The sequence below is a fragment of the Bactrocera tryoni genome, unplaced genomic scaffold, assembly GCF_016617805.1.
Source record: "Bactrocera tryoni isolate S06 unplaced genomic scaffold, CSIRO_BtryS06_freeze2 scaffold_25, whole genome shotgun sequence".
Classification (NCBI taxonomy): domain Eukaryota; kingdom Metazoa; phylum Arthropoda; class Insecta; order Diptera; family Tephritidae; genus Bactrocera; species Bactrocera tryoni.
In genome coordinates, this window is record NW_024395977.1 from 25,595,757 (window position 1) to 25,620,991 (window position 25,235).

The window sequence follows — 25,235 nt, forward strand, 5'->3', positions numbered from 1 at the left end:
CAGGTGGAATTACTTTTCCACTGATAGCGATAGCCTGGAGTTATTCCCATAAATGGCTGCAAATAGATCCCTAAATGAGAGCCATTGTAAAACATCGTCATGGAATATTTCTGTATCATATGGCGGTAAGTTGATGGAATACGTCACGGGCTCTGCAGTTTGTTGCAACCGTTCAGGTTGAATCACTGTAGAATTTGTAGTTGGGCTTTGGTTGAATGCCGTGAGGTTGTGCATGTGTTCGCCCATCAAGGCCGCGCAACACACATAAGCGTGGTAACAGCTTGACTATTTAAGTTAAATGTTGTCAATTAAGTTTGTGTCGGAAGAATCCACCTTTGGCAAACACAACTTGTATTCTGACTTTACCTCTGCTCACAGAGATTTCAGTTCAGCTTCTTGACTATTTAAGCCTATTCGAGAGAGTAGGCACTTTGGTTGTTTACTGTTGGATCAAAAGACTCCTCAAACTCCAGTAGATCGTCTGCAGCTCTGGTAAAGGCTCTGATGGATTCCATTGTATTTGAAAATTGAACCGGAACTGCAAAAATGTTGCACAAAATCGGATCTAAAACTTTAAAATTAAAATTTAAAATATATGTGCAGATATGTTGTAAATAGTTTAAAAGTTATAGAACCAATTACGGACAAACTATAAATTGAGTTGCTGATAGGTAGTGCCTTGTTTCGTTGTGAAACGTAAATTTTCGAAAGAGCAAAAAAAATTAATAAATTTAATAAAGCCTTTTCTTCGTTTAAATTTATTTGGAATACGGCTTGCTGGGTAATCGTCCCAATGCACTTGCACGCTTAGTCTTCGAGTACGTACACAAACAAAAATTGATTTGTTCTAGTTACTGAATTTAAATAAAACTACAAATAAAAATTTACAAGCACTTATTTGATCTATATCAACTACTTCACTTTCACTTTGGTTTCGAACTATGTCAAATTCACCACTGTTCTGTTTGTTGCTGTCCTTCTGGGATAGCTGCTGCGCTGTTTTGTCTTTTCTGCTTTGCCTTTGTTGGTGTTGCTCACTTCACTTGTTTTTATACTCTCGCAACAAAGTTGCTAAGGAGAGTATTATAGTTTTGTTCACATAACGGTTGTTTGTAAGTCCTAAAACTAAAAAAGTCAGATATAGGGTTATATATACCAAAGTGATCAGGGTGACGAGTAGAGTTGAAATCCGGATGTCTGTTTGTCCGTCCGTCCGTCTGTCCGTCCGTCCGTTCGTGCAAGCTGTAACTTGAGTAAAAATTTAGATATCATGATGAAACTTGGTACACGTATTTCTTAGCTCCATAAGAAGGTTAAGTTCGAAGATGGGCAAAATCGGCCCACTGCCACGCCCACAAAATGGCGGAAACCGAAAATTTATAAAGTGTCATAACTAAGCCATAAATAAAGATATTAAAGTAAATTTGGCACAAAGGATCGCATTAGGGAGGGGCATATTTGGACGTAATTTTTTTGGAAAAGTGGGCGTGGTCCCGCCCCCTACTAAGTTTCTTATACATATCTCGGAAACTACTATAGCTATGTCAACTAAATTCTATAGAGTCGTTTCCTTCAGGCATTTCCATATACAGTTCAAAAATGGAAGAAATCGGATAATAACCTCGCCCACCTCCCATACAAAGGTTATGTTGAAAATCACTAAAAGTGCGTTAACCGACTAACAAAAAACGTCAGAAACACTAAATTTTACGGAAGAAATGGCAGAAGGAAGCTACACCCAGGCTTTTTTTTTAAATTGAAAATGGGCGTGGCGTCGCCCACTTGTGGACCAAAAACCATATCTCGGGAACTACTATACTGATTTCAATGAAATTCGGTATGTAATATTTTCTTAACACCCTTATGACATGTACAAAATATGGGTGAAATCGGTTCACAACCACGCCTTCTTCCAATATAACGCTATTTTGAATTCCATCTGATGCCTTCTCTGTATAATATATACATTAGGAACCAATGATGATAGCGGAATAAAACTTTACGCAAATACGGTATTTGAAAAATATGTAAATGAGTGATAATGAAATCTCGATTATCACTTTATCGTGCGAGAGTATAAAATGTTCGGTGACACCCGAACTTAGCCCTTCCTTACTTGTTTTTTATTTATTTTGTACTCGCGTAACTGCAGCTGTTGAGCGACTAGACTCAAATTAACCACATAAAAACAGAAAGAGATTTGTTGACGCTCCAGACCATTTTATACAGTTTGTTTTATTGTAATGTATAAAGTGAAATGATCAGTGCAAGTCCCCTTTCTAAAGAGGGTATTTTTATTTTAATACATTTCCAGAGGCAACTTAGATCTTTAAAATTTAATAAAACAATTATAGAAAAAAATCTCACTTCTTTGAATATTTTGGTAAAATGACCAAACTGGAAAATAATACAAATCATATATTTATATAAGCATTTCCTTTAAATGGAACTGCAATATGTTAAAAGGAAATATATATTATGGTCACAAGTATCTTTTCTTTCTTATATATGTAGATACAACTGCCTTGCATAACACTTTTATCACATATACATTGGTGTGAACAAAATAAGAACAACAATATGGTATTGTGAAGTTTTAAAATGTGATATTTTCTTATTCAATAAAATTGTTTTTAGATACAAGTATAACTTATATAATTTTTTCCTAACAGTGATTAGAATTTTCCACCAAATAAGCGCAAATAAAAACAAATATTAATGCGAAACTCTAAAACCTGCAAAATATTTTTACCTATTTTTGTTCACACAACTGTACAATTCCGATATGAAGGAAATTTCCGCTCTTTAATTTGTGTACAATGTCAGTATTGCCGCAAAAACTTTGTCAGAGATAAAGAGATGCTAAACTCTCCTGTCACTGGAAATGTGAGAACCGCTTACCTACTAAACTTTGACAGTTGACCGGATATGGTAGGTTTTGATGTTGTGCAATTGGAATGACTGAAACGGTCAGATTGAAATTATACCAAAAATATATGTGAACGGAGGGATTTGTTGCCGCCGTTCAAGATTCCTAAAAAAAAGTAAAACAATGACAATCAAAGAAAATTCGAAATTTAAATATATATCATGAAACGTTTTGCAATGTGATGCATAGTAGAATTTATTTTCAATTCCCAATGATTGAAAACAATTATTAATTGAGAACTAACAGGCTTAATTAACCTTATTAAGTATTAAAAGATCAAAAGTCAGTTGTCTTAATAGTATACCTTATCTTCTTAATTGGCGTAGACACCGCTTACGCGATTATAGCCGAGTTAACAACAGCGCGCCAGTCGTTTCTCCTTTTCGCTACATGGCGCCAATTGGATATTCCAAGCGTAGCCAGGTCCTTCTCCACTTGGACCTTCCAACGGAGTGGAGGTCTTCCTCTTCCCCCGGCGGGTACAGCGTCGAATACTTTCAGAGCTGGAGTGTTTTCGTCCATTCGGACAACATGACCTAGCCAGCGTAGCCGCTGTCTTTTAATTCGCTGAACTATGTCAATGTCGTCGTATATCTCGTACAGCTCATCGTTCCATCGAATGCGATATTCGCCGTGGCCAACGCGCAAAGGACCATAAATTTTTCGCAGAACTTTTCTCTCGAAAACTCGCAACGTCGACTCATCAGTTGTTGACAACGTCCAAGCCTCTGCACCATATAGCAGGACGGGAATTATGAGCGACTTATAGAGTTTGGCTTTTGTTCGTCGAGAGAGGACTTTACTTTTCAATTGCCTACTCAGTCCGAAGTAGCACCTGTTGGCAAGAGTTATCCTGCGTTGGATTTCCAGGCTGACATTGTTGGTGGTGTTTACGCTGGTTCCAAGATAGACGAAATTATCTACGACTTCAAAGTTATGACTGTCAACACTGACGTGAGAGCCAAGTCGCGAGTGCGACGACTGTTTGTTTGATGACAGGAAATATTTCGTTTTGCCCTCGTTCACTACCAGACCCATTTTCTGTGCTTCCTTGTCCAGCCTGGAGAAAGCAGAACTAACGGCGCGGGTGTTGAGGCCGATGATATCAATATCATCGGCATACGCCAGCAGCTGTACACTCTTATAGAAGATGGTACCTTCTCTGTTTAGTTCTGCAGCTCGAACTATTTTCTCCAGAAGCAGGTTGAAGAAGTCGCACGATAGGCAGTCGCCTTGTCTGAAACCTCGTTTGGTATCGAACGGCTCGGAGAGGTCCTTCCCGATGCTGACGGAGCTTTTGGTGTTACTCAACGTCAGTATACACAGCCGTATTAGTTTTGCGGGGATACCAAATTCAGACATCGCGGCATAAAGGCAGCTCCTTTTCGTGCTGTCGAAAGCAGCTTTGAAATCGACGAAGAGGTGGTGTGTGTCGATTCTCCTTTCACGGGTCTTTTCCAAGATTTGGCGCATGGTGAATATCTGGTCGGTTGTTGATTTTCCAGGTCTGAAGCCAATCAGTTTGTTGACGGTGGGCTTTAATCTTTCACACAATAAGCTCGATAGAACCTTATATGCGATGTTGAGGAGGCTTATCCCACGGTAGTTGGCGCAGATGGTGGGGTCTCCTTTTTTATGGATTGGGCATAGCACACTTAAATTCCAATCGTTGGGCATGCTTTCGTCCGACCATATTTTACAAAGAAGCTGATGCATGCTCCTTATCAGTTCTTCGCCGCCGTGTTTGAATAGCTCGGCCGGCAATCCGTCGGCCCCTGCCGCTTTGTTGTTCTTCAGGCGGGCAATTGCTATTCGAACTTCTTCATGGTCGGGTAATGGAACGTCTGCTCCATCGTCATCGATTGGGAATCGGGTTCTCCTTCTCCTGGTGTTGTGCGTTCACTGCCATTCAGCAGGCTGGAGAAGTGTTCCCTCCATAATTTAAGTATACTCTGGGCATCAGTGACTAGATCACCTTTGGGGGTTCTACAAGAGTATGCTCCGGTCTTGAAACCTTCTGTAAGCCGCCGCATTTTTTCGTAGAATTTTCGAGCATTACCCCTGTCGGCCAGCTTATCAAGCTCTTCATACTCACGCATTTCGGCCTCTTTCTTTTTCTGTCTGCAGATGCGTCTCGCTTCCTTCTTCAATTCTCGGTATCTATCCCATCCCGCACGTGTTGTGGTCGATCGTAACGTTGCGAGGTAGGCGGCCTGTTTTCTCTCCGCTGCGGCGCGGCACTCCTCGTCGTACCAGTTGTTCTTGTGCACTTTCCCAAAACCAATGGTTTCGGATGCAGCTGTACGTAAGGAGTTTGAAATGCCGTCCCACAGTTCCCTTATACCGAGTTGTTGATGAGTGCTCTCAGAGAGCAGGAGTGCAAGCCGAGTAGAAAATCGTTCGGCAGTCTGTTGTGATTGCAGCTTTTCTACGTCGAACCTTCCTTGTGTTTGTTGGCGTGCGTTTTTTGCTGCACAGAGGCGGGTGCGAATCTTGGCTGCAACAAGATAGTGGTCCGAGTCGATGTTAGGACCTCGGAGCGCACGCACATCTAAAACACTGGAGACGTGTCTTCCGTCTATCACAACATGATCGATCTGGTTGGTAGTTTTTCGATCCGGAGACAGCCAGGTAGCTTGATGAATCTTTTTATGGTGGAATCTAGTACTACAGATAACCATATTTCGGGCCCCGGTGAAGTCGATCAGCCTCAACCCATTTGGGGATGTTTCCTCGTGGAGGCTGAATTTACCGACCGTAGTGCCAAAGATACCTTCTTTGCCCACCCTGGCGTTGAAGTCGCCAAGCACGATTTTGACATCGTGGCGGGGGCATCTCTCATAAGTGCGTTCCAAGCACTCATAAAAGGCATCTTTGGTCACATCGTCCTTCTCATCCGTCGGAGCGTAGGCGCAGATCAGCGATATGTTGAAGAACCACGCTTTGATGCGGATTGTGGCTAGACGTTCATTCACCGGAGTGAATGATATTACTCGGCGACGGAGTCTCTCTCCCACCACGAATCCCACACCAAACTTGCGCTCCTTTATATGGCCACTGTAGTAAATGTCACAAGGACCTACTCGTCTCTGTCCTTGTCCCGTCCATCGCATTTCTTGGACGACGGTGATGTCAGCCTTTGTTTTTACGAGGACATCAACCAGCTGGGCAGCGGCACCTTCCCAATTAAGGGACCGGACATTCCAGGTGCATGCCCTTAATTCGTAGTCCTTCTTTCGTTTGCCATGGTCGTCATCAAAAGGGGGGTCTCTCATCCGAGGCTGCTGTTGGTTTTTCATTGGGGTGAGCTTTTTACGTGGCGGGTCCCAAACCCAGCGCACAACCCTATGCAGGGGTGTTTCGCCTTCTCACTTTAGCTCACCTTCGAACGGATGTTCTTAGGCTACCCAGAGGATACTTGGTCAAAGACCGGAAGTCGTGAGCTGCTTGAGTCATATGTAAAAGAATCGTTTCTGGCCACTCCCAAGTGAATGGCGATCAGAGAACTTTCCTCACTTGCGTGACCCCGTCCTCCAATAGTAACCATAAAATCATAAAAAAGGGTTTGAGTAGTTTCGCCATATATTAAAAGTCCAATATGTAATAATTTGCAATCGCTTAAAGGTTGGGTGTTGTATAAATTAGCATCCTGCTCCGACATCCACAGATACACCACATCAACTCAATCTCACAACCCTGACACGCACCTTCACCATACTCACCATCAGCGCTTACAACCCACATTCCACGTTATTCATGAGAGCACCACATATCGTCACACACATACACGTACACCAACCAACCACATCACACCATCTGATCCCATACACCAAAGGGAAAAAAGGGACACGGGCATCAAAGGTTTTCTTTTATCTTCATCCACTTTATCTCGGAAACACATAACTACGTTTTACAACTTTACAAAGCGAGCACTAATAATTCTACAAGAAAAAACAAGCAATAAATATACACGCGTATATACTTAAGGAAATTCGTTTCTTTTTTCCTCATTTAAAGAAATTTGTGGTGACCGAAAAGGTGAGTGCTTGAATTACACACGAATTTGAAGTGGACAAAAAGGGTGAGTTCGTGGAAAATACATGGTCCTTCGAGCCATAAAGAACGGCACATGGTGAAACAATGTATATATGTATGTACATATATGTATATATTAAAAAAGTGATACATAAATCTACGTACATACATATACATACATATATGACATAACGAAAAATGTGGAGACAAAAAACAAAAATAGTGCAGTGAAATAATATATATACTAAAGCAAACAAATTGTATGTGCACAAAATTGCGATTAAACAAAAAAAAGTTATTAACCAAGAAGTAAAAGTGCGCGCAAACCAACACTAAATAAAATACGGGCGCGAACTCAAAAAAAAGATATTAATAAATATAACAACCTAAATACAAATAAAACAAGAAAAAACGTTAACCGAAGCTAATAAACCGACGCTTCCTTCTGGGTGTTACAAATATAGTACATATGTTAATATACCCTGTTCAGGGTATAATAAAAGTAAGAAAGAACCATCACACACAACGTAATGAAGCGCCAACGTGGGAAGGAGTTGCTACCAACAGAAAGCACACACGCACCCGATTCGGCCGATTCTGTCATATATGTATGTACATTAGGGTGATTCGAAAAAAATTTTTTTTTTTTTTTTCAATTGGTACTCGCAAAAATAGGTTCCTAGACACCTCTAAGAAAGCCTCTCCAAATATGAGTTTTTAATTGTAACGGGAAAGTCCTCCGCCTAACGGTTTTCTATTTTTTCTTATTATCAGATAGAAAAATTTATATCTCGCTTCCAACTACTTGAAAAAATATCTTGTTTATTAGGTTTTGTGGGAAATTGAATGCTCTAAAATATGGTCTCTTATGATTTTTTCGTAAACCCAACCGTTTAAAAGATATTAACAGTTAAAGTTTGATTATTTTTGGGAACATTTTTTTATTTCTTATGAATTTTATATCTCAATGAAAAAAAAATTATGAATAGATTTTTGGAGAGGTTTTCTTAGAGGTGTCTAGGAGCCTATTTTTCAGAGTACCAAACGAAAAAAAAAAAATTTTATTTGATCCACCCTAATATGCATTGGTGTTTGACGATGAATATCTCGAAAACGCTTAGCTTAATCGAAAAATCATAGTAAACCATTTTTATAGAGCAGTAAATTTCCTACAAAACTATGTGTTTCATCATTCATAATAATTTTTTTTCATTGAGTTATAAAAATTAATAAGAAAAAAGAATTTTTCCAAAAATAGTCAAATTTCAACCGTTAATATCTTTTAAACGGTTGGGTTTACGAAAAAATCATAAGAGACCATATTTTAGAGCATTCAATTTCCTACAAAACCTAATTAACAAAATATTTTTTCAAGTAGTTGGAAGCGAGATATACATTTTTCTATCTGATAATAAGAAAAAATAGAAAACCGTTAGGCGGAGGACCTTCCCGTTACAATTAAAAACTCATATTTGGAGAGGCTTTCTTAGAGGTGTCTAGGAACCTATTTTTGCGAGTACCAATTGAAAAAAAAAAAAAAAAAATTTTTTTTGAATCACCCTAATGTACATCTCTCTAAAACCTTTGAGGAAAATCAAAGTGAGTGTATCTATTCCACATTTGATTTTTATCATTATACTATATATATGTATGCATCGTTGCACCAACAGTGAATATCATAAAACTGATACCTATTAAATCCGTTTATTAAAAACGGTTAGTGAAAGCTCGACGGTAAATTTAATTACCGATATAATCGCAATACAATACGGGAAATAACACATATATATGTATCCCTAATATATGTATTTATATATAGTTTATATATAAATTTGCTTTTTGTTATGTATGTATAATCCGTTTGAGGTTATGTATATATATATGTTTGTATCTGTTCTTTTTTATGCTTTATTCTTCTTTCTGCATTTGCTTACTTTTTTGGAAGCAGTCCCTCTCACAGCTTAATAAACTGAAGCGGTATTGCATTTGCAAATATCGCTCTCACAGTTTATAAGCCGAAGCGGTGAAAAAAAAACAAACGCAAGTGAATACAAACGCGAACAATAAAAGCGATAAGCGCGTTCTTAAATTATTTTTAGGAAATAACAACTCTTATTTATTGAAAACAACATTTCTCTATTATAATAAAAAATACATATTTATTTTACTAATTCAAATTTTCTGAACGAGCACAGATTCAAAAGAATCTAAAGCAGAATTCTTAAGAATTCCAAAAATGATTACTGACAACAATAGTCCATGTACACCTGCAGAAGCTACACGCTCAAAGCAAGGTGCTACAAAGCAAAAAAGTGGGAAAAACATTTCGTATATTAAATTCATTTCTGAGAGGGACAGCTTAATTAAAAACTGCACTCGATTTGCATCTTCACCGATTCAGGACAACTCTGAATCGGTACTAGAAATAAAAAAATAAATCTATTGACAATTTTTGGACTCGCCTCCAAGCTGCATACGACGCAATAGTAGAAACTCATGATTCAGATCTACCCGAAAATTTCAAATCCTCTGCTTACGCCAAATACGAAAACTGCTTAGACCAGTATGAAGACACAAAAGCAATGATGTCAGATCAATTAAAACTTATAAAGTCAATTGCACCTACTTCCCACAGTAGAGTAGAGTTACCACAATTGCAAGCCCATGAGGCAAGCTCAGGCATCCATCTCAAAGTGCCAGGGCACAGTGGTCGGGCTTGTATGGAGCGAGCGGCCAAAAATACTTCTAGTGGAGATAAAAATTCTAAATTTTTTCCGAAATTCTATAAAAATATAAATAAATAAATAAATATAAAATATCGTTCACATTCAACTCACTCCTTAAGTTACACACCCTGCTCGTAAGTCCCCATATCACAGAATAATGAATTTGTTTGTAATTTTAACAAGTACTAAGCATATTATTGTATAATATATTATTCTAAAAGATCATACACATATTTATTTAAAATTGACTTAATTTTAGGTGGTATCTTTCGTTGTCCCGTTATGAAAGGATCCGATGAAAGGAGTAGACGCTTTAGTAGGTCTTCATTTGTTGCTACTCGAGAAATTTTCCTTGTATGCAGCAGATGAAATTTTTTTATGGCCTTATTTCTTGACTCAGCAGCTTCCTCCGACAATTCCCCAATCGACAACAGAGCGTTTTCAATTATGGACGGTCCATGAATTAAAATCTTATGAACTGTAGGCGGAAGGTAATACCATGAATATGTCCTTGTTAAATCAAAGGCTATTTGGAGTGCATATGTCCTAAATTTTTCAACATTAATTTTGTATCCTGAACAGAGTGCTTGCAATATTGTTGCACATCTTTCAATAAGGTCCTTATCTAGGCCTGTAATTTCTGAAGATAACCCAGGATTACTGAAGAATTGTCTGGCAGTGTTTCCATCATTCGATGTCCCACATCCACCAATCTTCGGCTTATCGACAATCAATCCCATTTTTAAGCGAAATTCTCTTTGCATTTTTCTTTTCCTTGCAATAACTTTTTGTTTTTCTTCGGCGCTTCGAACTTGCCAGGCTTGTACATCAAGTCTGTATGACAAATGAACAAAATATTAAAAAAATCGTATGTATGCATGAAGTGGTGACAATCCAAATTGAAATCGATCCTGATGAACTTACCTTTCTAAACTTTTTTCAATATTGTTCATCTCTGTGAGCCTCGCGTTGAGGACGATGTTTGGGTTAAGGCATTACAAATTTTGCCATCAACCATTGTGAGCTGCAAAACATGCTGAACTTTTATTGTTTTATCACCAACAGTTACATATCTTCGTCGGAACAAGATTCTTAATTTTGTCTTTAAAGTATTTTTCCTTCTTGATACTCAATTCAGTTGATTTCTTTATAAATTGAAACGCACAGGTCGACAGTATCGTGTGGATGCTGTTCGTGGATTTTTCCATATAATTTTCGAAGCATCTTCAGTTACTAACAAGCCAAGAGGAACATATGACGTGACAAATAAGTGGCTGTCTTCCAAACTATTTTTCGCACAGGTGAAGTGTGTAGATCGGAATTGAATGAAAACGATTCATTTTTCGAAAGCCAATCGGAATACTTTTCTAAACGAATGTTTTATTTCGTTTGCAGTCACTCCAAAATATTGCAATTCTCTTGCAGCAGTAATTAACGCGTTTCTCCAATTGATCCAAATATTTCGCTTTCATTATATAGCCATCATTCTCTATTTTCGATTTCACAGATTGAAATATACTTTTAATCTTGACTCGATTTTTACCTGTCACGGAACACCACTTATTATATGTGACCTGGTTTACGGAAAGGGGGCTTAGGTGTCAAAAAAAAGGAGAACAATTAATGAGATAACGAGAAACTGACGACTATTTTTAACAGCTTTTCCCAGAAAACTAGTTTTCGCACGTTAGCTCTCTTTTCGTAGACCAGGTCCCATATATATAAATGCGGCTTACTTCGCATTCGTAAGAAGCTCCTATATAAAAAGTAAAGAATAATATAATTAAAAGTTATAAATAACTTAAGAAAAGAAAATTAACAAATAACGGAATAAAAAAACAACACAAGAAAACGCACAAAGACAATCATGATATTAACAACACACACCATATAAAGCACAGTTACACAAACGAAAAAAATGCTCAAAAGCGGCGAGACCTTGTTCTTTTCAAGGTTACGCAGCGGCTAGCAAAAACTAGCAGCTAGAATTTTCTATATATAATCTGTAAATATTGGCTTATATTCCGATATAAGTTTGATCGTTAACTTCGATTAACTTCACAACTAAAAGTCTAAGTGAAAATTTTGTTTACGTATAAATTTTTAATACAACCCAATTTTAGATTACAAAAGTTAAGTTAATTAATTAAAACTAACACAACATTTTGAGTAATTAAATATAATAGTTCATACCTTTATTTACAATATTAAATACTTCCATTATTCGCCTTATCTTTTTTTTAATTGTTTTAATTTTTTGTTTTAAAGCATCACTTGCACGTTGCTTACACTGCAGGGCATTGAAACCAATAAAATGTTTTGCTCTATGCTAAACAGTTATTCTTGCAGAGTACAGCTGGAACAAAACAAAACTAACAGCCGATTAAAAAAGTTTGAGCTATTATGAGACAGTGTTGGCACATTTTTAGCGAAAACTTTAACTTGGTTTTTTTTATTTTTGGCCTATGGGGACGACCACAGTGCACCGTAACTTTTTATATTGTATGCATATATTTTTGGTTTTTCTTTTTATTTTCTAATTTTCTATGTATATGTTATTTCCACACTGCACTTTCGACACTTTGAACTTTTTTTTTCCTAACGGGCTTTCCACCTTTTGTTTTAACTGTTTTAAACCGTCACCACTGTTGTTCTTCCACAAAAAATTTTTTTTCTTTTTCTTTTCCAACGGTTTTTTCACTTTTTTGTTTCAACTGTTTTAAACTCCGAGTTTTTTGCTTTTTCACCAAAACTCTTTTTTTTTGGTTTAGTTACCAAAGTTTTGTCACTACCGGGTTTTTCTTTTCTTCCCGTTTTGTCACCAACGGTTGTTTTTCACTTTTCCACAACTGTTTTTTTCCACTTTTTCACTACCGTTTTTTTTTCTTTTAGTTTAGTTTTAATTAGTTTATTTCTAAATTTTGTTACCGCGTAACCACCGTGACCACGTGACCGTAATTATTTTATCACCACTTTGTGCCGTCCGGTACGGCTCGAAGGACCATGTAAATTTCGTTAAAATAATAAATGCGCGACACTCACCTTTAATGCGATTGAAAAAAAGAGAACAAATTGGTCGGTTGCGTATGCGAGCACGGATCGATCGAGAAAGAGGCTCGGCGCCGTCCGTCAGTCCCTTTTGTCCATTGTGTTTGGTGTCCTCGTGTGTGGTGTAAAAGGTGTGGTGTAGATGATGATGCGTTGAGTTGGTGTGTGTGGGATGAAAAGTTACGTGTTGAATTGGTGTATGTGTGTTGAAATGATGACGTAATGAGTATGGTGTGCATGTGTGGGGTGTAGATGTATTATATTAATAGGGGGGTCAGGTGCTCATTTAGCCAATTTTCAAATATTTCTTTCTCAATTGATGTATGCAGTCCTGCTTATTACATTATTAAGTATAAGGGGTACTGCCAGAAATTTGTCATAAGTAAATATTTGAGGATGGAGTCATGTGTAGAAGTTCACGCAAGTGGGGAAAGTTCTCTGATCGCCATTCACTTGGGAGTGGCCAGAAATGATTCTTTTACACATGGCTCAAGCAGCTCACTACTTCCGGTCTTTGACCAAGTATCATCTGGGTAGCCTAAGAACATCCGTTCGAAGGCGAGCTAATGTGAGAAGGCGAAACACGTAAAAAAACACCCCCAATGAAAGAAAGCAACAAGCCTCGGATGAGAGACCCCTTTTAATGACGACCATGGCAAACGAAATAAGGACTACGATTTGAGGGCATGCACCTGGAATGTCCGGACCCTTAATTGGGAAGGTGCCGCTGCCCAGCTGGTTGATGTCCACGCGAAAATAAAGGCTGACATCACCGCCGTCCAAGAAATGCGATGGACGGGACAAGGACAGAGACGAATAGGTCCTTGTGACATTTACTACAGTGGCCATATAAAGGAGCGCAAGTTTGTTGTTGGATTCGTGGTGGGAGAGAGACTCCGTCGCCGAGTAATATCATTCACTCCGGTGAATGAACGTCTAGCCACAATCCGCATCAAAGCGAGGTTCTTCAACATATCGCTGATTTGCGCCCACGCCCCAACGGAGGAGAAGGACGAGGTGACCAAAGATGCCTTCTATGAGCGCTTGGAGCACGCTTATGAGAGCTGCCCCGCCACGATGTCAAAATCGTGCTTGGCGACTTTAACGCCGAGGTGGACAAAGAAGGTATCTTTGGCACTACGGTCGGTAAATTCAGCCTCCATGACGAAACTTCACCAAATGGGTTGAGGCTGATTGACTTCGCCGGGGCCCGAAATATGGTTATCTGTAGTACTAGATTCCAGCATAAAAAAATTCATCAAGCCACCTGGCTGTCTCTGGATCGAAAAACTACCAACCAGATCGATCATGTTGTGATAGACGGAAGACACGTCTCCAGTGTTTTAGATGTGCGTGCGCTCCGAGGTCCTAACATCGACTCGGACCACTATCTTGTTGCGGGCAAGATTCGCACCTGCCTCTGTGCAGCAAAAAACGCACGCCAACAAACACAAGGAAGGTTCGACGTCGAGAAACTGCAATCACAACAGTCAGCCGAACGATTTTCTACTCGGCTTGCACTCCTGCTCTCTGAGAGCACTCGTAAACAACTCGGTATAAGAGAACTGTTGGACGGCATTTCAAATTCCTTACGTACAGCTGCAACCGAAGTCATTGGTTTTCGGAAAGTGCAAAAGAACAGCTGGTACGACGAGGAGTGCCGTGTCGCAGCGGAGAGAAAACAGACTGCCTACCTCGCAACGTTACGATCGACCACAACACGTGCGGGATGTGATAGATACCGAGAGTTGAAAAGGGAAGCGAGACGCATTTGTAGACAGAAAAAGAAAGAGGCCGAAATGCGTGAGTACGAATAGCTTGATGAGCTGGCCGACAGGGGTAATGCTCGAAATTTCTACGAAAAAGTGCGGCGGCTTACAGAAGGTTTCAAGACCGGAGCATACTCTTGTAGAACCCCCAAAGATGATCTAGTGACCGATGTCCAGAGCATACTTAAATTATGGAGGGAACACTTCTCCAGCCTTCTGAATGGCAGTGAACGCACAACACCAGGAGAAGGAGAACCCGATTCCCCAATCGATGACGATGGAGCAGACGTTCCATTACCCGACCATGAAGAAGTTCGAATAGCAATTGCCCGCCTGAAGAACAACAAAGCGGCAGGGGCCGACGGATTGCCGGCCGAGCTATTCAAACACGGCGGCGAAGAACTGATAAGGAGCATGCATCAGCTTCTTTGTAAAATATGGTCGGACGAAAGCAGGCCCAACGATAGGAATAAAAAAGGAGACCCCACAATCTGCGCCAACTACCGTGGGATTAGCCTCCTCAACATCGCATATAAGGTTCTATCGAGCGTATTGTGTGAAAGATTAAAGCCCACCGTCAACAAACTGATTGGACCTTATCAGTGTAATGGCTTCAGACCTGGAAAATCAACAACCGACCAGATATTCACCATGCGCCAAATCTTGGAAAAAAGACCCGTGAAAGGAGAATCGCTTTACACACACCTCTTCGTCGATTTCAAAGCTGCTTTCGACAGCACGAAAAGGAGCTGCCTTTATGCCGCGATGTCTGGAATTTGGTATCCCGCAAAAACTAATACGGCTGTGTAAACTGACGTTGAGTAACACAAAAGCTCCGTCAGGATCGGGAAGGACCTCTCCGAGCCGTTCGATACCAAACGAGGTTTCAGACAAGGCGACTCCTATCGTGCGGCTTCTTCAACCTGCTTCTGGAGAAAAATAGTTCGAGCTGCAGAACTAAATAGAGAAGGTACCATCTTCTATAAGAGTGTACAGCTGCTGGCGTATCCCGATGGTATTGATATCATCGGCCTCAACACCCGCGCCGTTAGTTCTGCTTTCTCCAGGCTGGAAAAGGAAGCACAGAAAATCGGTCTGGCAGTGAACGAGGGCAAAACGAAATATCTCCTGTCATCAAACAAACAGTCGTCACGACTTGGCACTCACGTCACTGTTGACAGTCATAACTTTGAAGTTGTAGATAATTTCGTCTATTTAGGAACTAGCATTAACACCACCAACAATGTCAGCCTGGAAATCCAACGCAGGATTGTTCTTGCCAACAGGTGCTACTTCGGACTGAGTAGGCAATTGAAAAGTAAAGTCCTCTCTCGACGAACAAAAGCTAAACTCTATAAGTCGCTCATAATTCCTGTCCTGCTGTATGGTGCAGAGGCTTGGGCGATGACAGCAACCGATGAGTCGACGTTGCGAGTTTTCGAGAGAAAAGTTCTGCGAAAAATTTATGGTCCTTTGCGCATTGGCCACGGCGAATATCGCATTCGATGGAACGATGAGCTGTACGAGATATACGACGACATCGATATAGTTCAGCGAATTAAAAGACAGCGGCTACGCTGGCTAGGTCATGTTGTCCGGATGGATGAAAACACTCCAGCTCTGAAAGTATTCGACGCAATACCCGCCGGGGGAAGCAGAGGAAGAGGAAGACCTCCACTCCGTTGGAAGGACCAAGTGGAGAAGGACCTGACTTCGCTTGGAATATCCAATTGGCGCCACGTAGCGAAAAGAAGAAACGACTGGCGCGCTGTTGTTAACTCGGCTATAATCGCGTAAGCGGTGTCTACGCCAGTTAAGAAGAAGAAGAAATATTTGAATTTTTGGTTTGTTGGAGTTGGACCAAAGTAAATAGATACACATATATTCAAGGATATATACATACATGTACATATGTGCATATGAAATGATATAGAATATATACATTAGGGTGTGTCATTCTGAGTCAACCTTTTTTTTCAACTGAAAAACAGGCTAAAAACTTTCGAAAATGTGAAAAAGAAAGTCACTCAAAAGATGAGCTCTTAATATTAATATTAAGAGGTGCCTGTTTCAAATTTTCTGTTTTCCATATAAATTACATGGAAAAAAAATCATTGTTTTTTGGTGGTTATTGTGCGGAGGTTATTATATGTGCACCCGATGGCTGCCAGTAGGGATGGTAAACTCGATTCCGATTCTACTCGAAAATCGACTTTTCTCGTAAAATAATCGATTTTTCGGAATCGATCTTCAGTAGTCGAAGTCGATTAAGAATCGATTCTTGACATTCGAAAAATCAATTATTTTACGAGAAAACTCGATTTTTTTCCATATAATTTATATGGAAAATAGAAAATTTTAAACAGGCACCTCTTAATATTAAGAGCTCATCTTTTGAGTGACTTTTTTCACCTTTTCTAAAGTTTTTAGCCTGCTTTTCAGTTGAAAAAAAAGGTTGCCTCAGAATGACACACCCTAATATACATACATATGTACTTGACTAAATTTGAATTTTATAGTATTGTTTGGGTGCTGATTTTCGCTAAGTTTTAACTAGGAAAACCGTACCTTAAAATATATGTATATATGTATGTATGTGTATACGGATATACTAAATATAAGATGAAATTAATACGCTCACTTTGATTTCAGATTAACATACATATAATATGTATGTACGTGTATGCCCCTTTCCTTGCGAATTCCTATTTTTTCCTTCCACCTGGCTCCTTTTGCGTATTGTTGTTTGTAGGTATATTTATGTTTTTAAGTTCGCGCCCGTATGTTTGGTGTATTTATATTTATTTATTTTGGGGGTTACGGGCCCGGTTTATCTGTTCTTTGTGTTTGTAAAGTTTAGTAGGGGAATGTTGGGCCCGGGGGGAATCCCGATATTTTTTTCCCTAGTATAGGTTGACAGCTGCAACCAACTGTCATCGGCTCGTCTCATACTAAGCTCAGTTTCTATATAGCACTCGAGCTGTGAACACGTGTTATAACCTCTCTGCGACAACAAAAAGAAATTCGACACTCCGAAAGTTTTTTTTCAACTCTGTGTACAGTTGATTTTTTTTTCACATTTTCCAATAAATTCATCCAGGTAAATATGTTTATAATATTAGTTGAGCCTTTAGCCTTCGACACACAAAAGAAATTTTGCACGAATTTACATTGTGTTCATTATCCACCGCCATTTTGCAAATATGAGCGTTTGGGGAATGTCGGGCCACATAGTTTTTTACATTTGACATGCTAACTTCATATATTTGACGTGTATAAGTGATTTTTCGTGCAGAATTTCAACAACACAATAGTTTTTCAACATTTCCTGATAGTTTCGTGCTCCGAAAATTTTTTTTTGTCATTATGCCGCGGTACTATCCCAAAACAGAGAAAATTGTTGATTTCGACAACATTTTGGAGGCGATCAAGTCGGTGAAAATACATCACAACAGCGTTCGACAATCTGCGACTGCACACAAAATTCCGAGGACCAACCTGATGCGTTATATTGCAGCATTTGATGGTGCGAGCATCGACGTTACTACTGCCAATGCCGATGTAATGAAGAATTTGCTGGCTGAAAGCACGACGATGGGCACAAAAACAGTGAGTTCTGCTGGTTTCTTTCTTTTTCTTTCATCGAATAATAAATAATTTTTTTTTATTTCAGATCTTCAACATCGAACAAAAGAAGGCGCTGATAAGCTACATTCTCCAGGCCAGCGACATCAACTATGGAATTAGTTTGATGGAGCTTCGTAAGCTCCCGTATGAATTTGCTCGGAAAGTTGGCGCGTCGTATCTGGATCCATGGAACGACAATCAACAGAGTCGTGCGAAGCGATTCAACAAAGAGAATGTCGATGCATTCTTTGCCAACCTATCATCCGTTCTCGGTAAGACGCCGTTTGAACCTCACCGAATATGGAACATGGATGAAACCGGGTGCCCGACCGTGCCAACCAGACCTGTCAAAACCATCGCGCGCAAAGGACAAAAGCAGGTCGGCTCATCAACATCTGCCGAAAAAGGCACCAATGTGTCTTTGGCTTTGGCCGTCAGCGCTAGTGGCCAGTCTATACCGCCATTCTTCCTCTTTCCTCGAGTCAACATGAAAGAGATTTTTATGACTCATGCGAGTCATGGCGCTGTTGGTGTTGCGAACGGTTCTGGTTACATGAACTCTGACGTATTCCCTCAATTCATGCGTCATTTCATCAAGCACACCGGTGCTAATGCCGATTCGCCAACCATCGATCGAGGCGATAGATTTGGCGTTGGATCATACCATCACGTTGCTGTCTTTTCCGCCGAAATGCCTTTTCCGACAAAATGCAGCCGCTATATGTTGCGGTATTTGCACCGTTTAAAGGCATGATGACCGTGAAGCATGATGCAAGGAAAAAGTCCAACATTGGTGTCACTTTCGATCTGCATCATGTGCCGCTCCTTGTCGATCAGTGCCTCGATGTTATGTTAACGCCGAAAACCATCAAATCCGGCTTCCGAACAACTGGCATCTACCCGTTCAACCCGCAAATTTTCACTGAAGTTGACTTTGTCGCTTCGGAACTGAGCGGCGAAAATTTGTTCGGTGACAAGAGAAAGACGCCGACAATCAACGTCGAGTTCTTGCCTCTGGTGATGCCATTGTGACTGCTGCGAATGAGGAGGTGTCAACGTCGGAGGCATCGACAAGTGCCCCAGCTTCAACAAGTGGTGCTGCATCATCGTCGTTGTCTCTTGTTTCGGCTCCACAGCTCCGTGATGCATTGAAATCGGTTGGCCCGTTGAAATTGGGCACACCTGCGCCGAAATCAAAACGTGGCCGCAAGACAATGGAGTCAACGATTTTGACATCGCCTGAGGTTGCCGCAGATCTGCGTGACAAGGCCGGAAAAAAGCGGCAAAAATTGACGAAGGCAGCCGATGAACCAGCAGCCAAGAAGCAAAAAGGCCGTGGCAAATCGAAGACGACACGGAAGAGAAGCCCGTCTCCGACCGAAACTGACATCGAAGAGGACTTTGATTTTTGCACGATTTGCAAGAAAAAGATGCCGAAGCACGAGAATCGTCAAAACACGGCCCATTGCATCGTTTGTGATCGAGGGGTTCACTTGAAATGTGCCGGACCGAACCCGAACACTTACACCTGCATCCACTGCGAGTCGGAATAATTTTTTTCGCCAATTCCTATTTTTCTTATTATTTATGAATCTCTCTTTCATTTCCATTGATAAATAAACGTTTTTCATCGGTAACAATCATGTTTTAATCGATTTACCGACATTCCCCACCTTTTTTCAAAATCGCAAAATCAGGTTTTTTGCGCCAATGGCTATAACTTTTAAATTGTTGTAGAATTTTATCAAACCAATGTTATCAAAAGGAAGGTTACTACTCGCACTACAAATCCATGCTTTGGAATTTTCACAAAAAATAACTTTTATGTGACTTTTTAACCGAAATCAAAACGTGGCCCAACATTCCCCACCTTCCCCTATGGTTTGGTTTTGTAAGCAACGCAGCTTTGGTTGTTTTTTTTTCGTTCCACTGCACTTTTTGTTTGTTTTTAAAATTTAGCACACTGAGCTCGTTTGGCTTGGTTGCTGTTTTTAAATGCACTTTGTTGTTTGTTTCTTAACTTTTGTTCTGTTTGGGTAACAGCACTTTGTTTATTCTTTTTTTTAATTTTGTTACCACACTGATATACATATTTATATATTTATTTAATTTTGTATTTCCCATAGCGCCTTTCTATGAGGCTCGAAGGACCATAGTTAAATGTTGACCCAATTTATCGGGGAATACATACCACTGTATTTAAATGTTTCGACTTGAACTCACACTCTCGTGAGCAATTAAAAGGGGGAAAAACAGTGTATTTAGGAAGAGTACAATATATTTGTAATTGTCCTTTATTTTGTGCAATATTACATAAAATTGTGGTTTTATTGAGTTAATATCCAATTTTTTGGATCGCTGTAAGTCGGCGCGAGCGGAAGGCTGTCGATCGGAGTCAAAGACAGTGTTGACGCGGCGCAGCATAGAATCGAAAGTTGATGTGCGATGAGTATATGGCTAATGTGTCGAACGAATTTTATCTGCTTTCCCGTTGTCCATCCTTTTTGATGAGTGGGTGCATAGGTATGGTGAGTTGTGTTGTGGTGTTCTCAGCTGTGGTGAACTAAGCTGTCTTATTATGGCGCGCCAGTTTTTCCGGCTAGAGTGGGTGGATGCTTAACTCATTTAAACACGTTGAAAGCAAAGTACAGTGATGGAATGAAAGTGGTGGTTCTTTTTCAGCTTTTTGCACGGTCATCTGCAAGTTGATATCCTCTAATACCAGTATGCCCAGGGATCCACATGATTTTAATTCTGTTTTTGTGTTGATAGAAAATTTCTTTAATATTGTTGATCAGCACTGAGTCTGTCGCATTCAAAATAGCGTTAATTGTCGATTTGCTATAGGTACATATGATACATTTTTCCTGTTTGTGCGACAAATAGAACCGCTTCATATATCGCAGCCGCTTCAGCTGTAAATATCGATCAGTACGTTGGTAAAATTCCGACGGTTATGGTGACACCTTGTTCGTTTGTTACCCCAAATGAAGTGTGGGTGTCTGATTTAGATCTGTCGGTGTAAATTAATGTCCACTCCGGTTTGAACTTTACTACTGCGTCATTGGATAGCAGGATATATTGCTCTGAATTGGTGGTTGCTTTTTGAAATTCGAAGAGCGTACTTATTGTAGACGGTTTCAGCGTTAGCCGATGCGGGTGAGTGTTCCCGTTTAAGAACTGCGGTGTCGAAGTCATATGAAACTGATTGGTATATTCAAGCATTTTGTGATCGTAGATGGGTTGTTCGTTTTAGGATTTGTTTTCAGTAGATTAAACTAGATCGCGTTTTTATTCTGCATGAAGTTTGGTATGGGCATCATTGTGTTGAATTTTGTTCTATGATAAATGTTTGGAAGACCTGCTTAAGTTAGTACTACTTTGGTTGGTGAGGTGGGGAATACGCGAATGCTTCTTCTTGCCGCTATGTGGTAAGGAGTTTCAATAAGAGCGAGGTGCTTTTTTGCACAATGTCCATAAATTGCAAGTCCAAAATTTATTTTACAACATCAATGCTTTTGTAATATGTACAAGTGTTGAGGTGTGTATGTAACAATGTTTTGATGAAAGAAACTTAACAATGTTTAATCTATTGATTAATCTTAATGTAACATATTTACAATGTTCCTAAAATGTTTGAGTATTTTCAAGGAAAAGGTTAGGGAAGGTACATTTTCTTTTTCTGCATATGTGAAATGTTGAACTTTTGCTTTCAGAAACTTTGGTTCCTGTCGCTTTAGACCATTCCGCTATGTCGGTCAGAATATTAGTAAATCTGATTTTGACTTCGTTCAAATTTTTTAAAGCCGAGAATATTAATACGACGTCAGCGTAGATAAGTAGATATAGTCAACGTTGCGGTTTGAGGCTATTAAGTTGCTGAGTTGATTAAAGGCTATTATAAATAGCGTTGCTGAGAGAACAGATCCTTGTGGTATGCCGTTATGAAGAGGGAAAATATTTATTTATTTAGTTAAGTCTATGAACATTAATTCTTACAGACTAATGGAGAATTAGGATTTAAAATTGAATTCTAAAATAATTAAATTACAATTACATAAGTAGATAACTTAAACTAAAAAACAGAATTGAGGGTAAGGAGCGGAGAGCAAATTTAAGCAAAATCTTTTGAACACGCTCGATCCTATTAATTGACGATATGCAATATGGTCTCCAAATCAACACTGCGTACTCCAAAATGGACCGAACAAAACATGTATAGAGTAATTTTAACGTGTAGAGGTCGGAAAGATTTAAAGCATTTCGACGGACAAAGCCGAGCAGATGATGATTTAGAAGTGATGTAGTTGATGTGATTACTGAAAGACCTTATGACCTGAAGATGTCATATCCCCTACCATAAGAGATCTGAGAGCATTTATCTAGATTCGGAAAAAGCTTCGATTTCAGGCACCAATCGTAAAAAGTATCAATATCACATTGAAGTTTGAATACATTTTGTGAGTTTTTGATTATTGCAAACATTTTTAAGTCATCTGATATAACAAAAAGTTGGCAAAAGAGAAACAAACGGAAATGTCATTGATAAACAGCACAAAGAGAAGTGGGCCCAAGACGCTTCCTTGTGGCACTCCCGAAGACGCAATGAATGAATCAGATGACACTTCATCGACAACGCATCGTCTATTGTGCAAATATGATTTAATCCACTGCAAGAAGACCGAGTGAAACCCTAAAGATGATAATTATACTCTCGCATCAAAGTTGCTAAGGAGAGTATTATAGTTTTGTTAACATAACGGTTGTTTGTAAGTCCTAAAACTAAAAGAGTCAGATATAGGGTTATATACATATACCAAAGTGATCAGGGTGACGAGAAGAGTTGAAATCCGGATGTCTGTCTGTCCGTCCGTCCGTGCAAGCTGTAACTTGAGTAAAAATTGAGATATCATGATGAAACTTGGTACACGTATTTCTTGGCACCATAAGAAGGTTAAGTTTGAAGATGGGCAAAATCGGCCTACTGCCACGCCCACAAAATGGCCGAAAACCTATAAAGTGTCATAACTAAGCCATAAATAAAGATATTAAAGTGAAACTTGGCACAAAGGATCGTATTAGGGAGGGGCAGCCCCTACTAAGTTTTTTGTACATATCTCAGAAACTTCTAAAGCTATGTCAACCAAACTCTATAGAGTCGTTTTCTTCAGGCATTTCCATATACAGTTCAAAAATGGAAGAAATCGAACAATAACCACGCCCACCTCCCATACAAAGGTTATGTTGAAAATCACTAAAAGTGCGTTAACCGACTAACAAAAAACGTCAGAAACATTAAATTTTGCGGAAGAAATGGTAGAAGGAAGTTGCGCCCAGGCCCTTTTTATAAATTGAAAATGGGCGTGGCGTCGCCCACTTATGGACCAAAAACCGTTTCTCAGGAACTACTCCACCGATTTCAATGAAATTTGGTATATAATATTTTCTTAACACCCTGATGACATGTACGAAATATGGGTGAAATCGGTTAAAAACCACGCCTTCTTTCAATATAACGCTATTTTGAATTCCATCTGATGCCATCTCTGTATAATATGTATATACATTATGAACCAATGATGATAGTGGAATAAAACTCTACACAAATACGGTATTTGCAAAATATGTAAATGACGGATAATGAAATCTCGATTATCACTTTATCATGCGAGAGTATAAAATGTTTGGTGACACCCGAACTTAGCCCTTCCTTACTTGTTTTTTAATTAGAATATTGTGTGAATTTAGGGAAATCTGTGTAGACACAATCTACCTGAAATCCAGCGGAGAATGCAGACTTACAATAGTCGCTAAAACCGCTAAGTTTGACACAGTGGAGCGTCCAGAGAAAATTTAGAAATAGGCCTGTAATTGGAGACTACATCCTTTCTACCACCTTTAAGAATAGGGGTAATGCATGTCAATTTCCAGTCAGAAATAATATTCCCAGAGGAGAGAGACTTATTGAAGATAAGCATGAGAGGATATACCAAGGCAGTACAATTTTTTATAAGTATAGGCGGAAGCCCATTCAAATCCAATTTGGAAGAAGACTTAATATAACAAATAGCCTTGGCAATATCGTCCTGTGAAAGACACAGTGTGCCAAAACTTATGGATAGGAAGTTATTAGCCGAAAAAGTGGAACTAGTACCAGGATCATCGTGAACATAATTCGATTTGAAAAATTCAGCAAACAAGTTGAAGATTTCGCCAGGAGTGCATGCTGACTTATCACCCCAGCGTAAAGCAGAGGGAATGGCTGAACACGCTCTTCTTGATTTTACAAAGTTCCAAAAGAACTTAGGGTTCGACTTAATTGTAGACTCCGTACTATTAATAAACCTTTTATAGAGAGACTTATCCAATTCATTAAACAGTTTTGTGTAGTGCTGATATTGAACAAAGGAAACATGAGATTTTGTTGAAGAGAATTTTCTGTAGTATTTATTTCTAAGATTTTTCAAACGCTTGAGGTCCTTAGTATACCAAGGCAACTTATATGGTTGCATTTGTTTGAGAGGGATATTATAATGACAAAATTCCTGAATTGATTTCTTAAAAATGGAGAAACTATTAGCTGTATCTAGTCCCGAAAGTAAATCATCCCATTTAGTCTGAAAGAGCAGATTGTTGAGTCGAATGCAAAATTAAAACCAAGCCCATCAATAGGTTTAACAGGAGGAAAAGATAGTATCCACCTAAAATGCTAACGGAGAATGATGAAGGGTAGCTAGAGTAATTGAAGAGAATACATCAAGGAACCTAAAGTTTAAATTATCGCTGAGAAAGACTAAGTCAAGAAATCGATCTAGACTATTTGAATATGAGTTGATTTGAATCAGATTGAAACTAAGCAAGCTATCAATGAGAAATAACTCCTGAGAAGACGAAAAATTGGAGGGAATAAGGGCAGGGCAATAGGAACAACCAGACCAGACGATATTCACCTTATTTAATACCAGCGAGAAAATTTTATTTGCGTGCAACTTATACAACTCTAGAGGACTATTAGGAGGATGTATGAAACTGCAATGAACAGAGCGTCATTGATACAAATACATAGTTGGTCCAGAATATAATCATCATCATCAAGCATAA

General features: G+C 39.2%; 1 protein-coding gene across 1 annotated transcript; it reads left to right on the forward strand.

Moving 5' to 3' along the window:
* Positions 1-119: 119 nt before the first annotated feature.
* Positions 120-19,166, forward strand: LOC120780824. Its single transcript, XM_040113068.1, has 3 exons — positions 120-125; positions 18,181-18,786; positions 18,849-19,166. The coding sequence occupies exons 1-3, from the start codon at positions 120-122 to the stop codon at positions 19,164-19,166; spliced, it is 930 nt and encodes a 309-aa protein (XP_039969002.1).
* The last annotated feature ends 6,069 nt before the right edge of the window (positions 19,167-25,235 follow it).